We start from the raw sequence: 1094 nt of genomic DNA on the forward strand, positions 1-1094 counted from the left end.
AGGACGGCGAGACGGTGAAGTTCATGCTGGAATGCAGACTACTAAAGAGACAAACTGTCCTAAAAAAGGCAACCCCTCTGGAGACAAAGCACTGCAACAAGACACGTTAGAAAGACGGGTGCAAAACAGACAACAGAAAGCTGTGTTTTGAGAGGGAGATCAGATTCTGCTCGTCTCCTACCATTCACCAAAAGTCAGCCATTGCCAAAATGCAGCTCCAGATTTACATGCCCTGTGCTTCAGTTTCTACCCTGGAGCCAGACCTCTCCCTAAGGGCTGTTCTAAGGCACATTGTTAAGTGCCAGGATATCCAGAGACACTTAACACAAAGTAAACATTAAGAAAGCTCTTACCTGTATCTCTGCCTGCTGTAAAACATGAAATGAGCTATCAGAGCCACTCTGACTTCTCAGATTAAACTCTCCTGTATGTCCTATCAAGGACTTTATTTGATGCACCAAGCAGTGTCAATGTGAATGTCAGGTAGAAGTAAGCAGCTCTGAAAAACCCATTTTTTGTCCATTCCTTTGCACACACTAGCTTTTTGTGCAGGGAGAAGACTCAGAAAGAAAGGTATTTTCTTAGTCTCTGAGAGCAGTGCTGTTCAGACAAGCACCAAGAACACACAGGAACAGTGACCCCAAAATACAAAACCTAGCACAGGCAGAGTGACCAGTAGCTTCAAGTTCAAACACTGTGTCATGCTGCTGAAAGGCTTTTCTAACAGTCCTCTGGACACAGGCAGCATCCAAACACATCCGAAACACTGCTTACTTGGCTTTTTTCTTTGCTTTCTTCATTTTCTTTTCCAATTTCTTTTGGCCTTCCTCTTCAGAAAGGACAGAGAACACTTCCAGAACAGCATCTGTTCCCTAGAGACAGAGCAAACAAAGTCAAAGGCACAGAAAGCCCTGGCTGGCCCTTACAGAAATTACCCAAGGTCTCTAACAGCCTCCTCTACAGCTCAATAGCAGAGTCACCCATTACTTACGTGGCAGGCCAAAATCTTGCCTGTTCGGTCTGTGGCAAGGGTAACTACTCGGTCTCTCCCTTCCCGCATGATGGATCCAACTTTGCTGCACTTTACGAGGCGC

The 1094-nt window shown here is 45.6% G+C and overlaps 1 protein-coding gene across 1 annotated transcript in view; it reads right to left on the reverse strand.

The window, feature by feature from the left end:
• Window positions 1-1094, reverse strand: part of WDR3 (WD repeat domain 3) — a 22702-nt gene that overhangs the window by 15532 nt on the left and 6076 nt on the right. The window contains exons 8-9 of the mRNA XM_009879927.1: window positions 992-1094; window positions 775-872 (exon numbers count right to left, since the gene is read on the reverse strand). Of these exons, the coding sequence (XP_009878229.1) occupies window positions 775-872; window positions 992-1094 (201 nt within the window). The remainder of the gene's footprint in view (window positions 1-774; window positions 873-991) is intronic.

Source organism: Charadrius vociferus, unplaced genomic scaffold, assembly GCF_000708025.1.
Source record: "Charadrius vociferus isolate BGI_N301 unplaced genomic scaffold, ASM70802v2 scaffold162, whole genome shotgun sequence".
In the NCBI taxonomy this organism is placed as follows: domain Eukaryota; kingdom Metazoa; phylum Chordata; class Aves; order Charadriiformes; family Charadriidae; genus Charadrius; species Charadrius vociferus.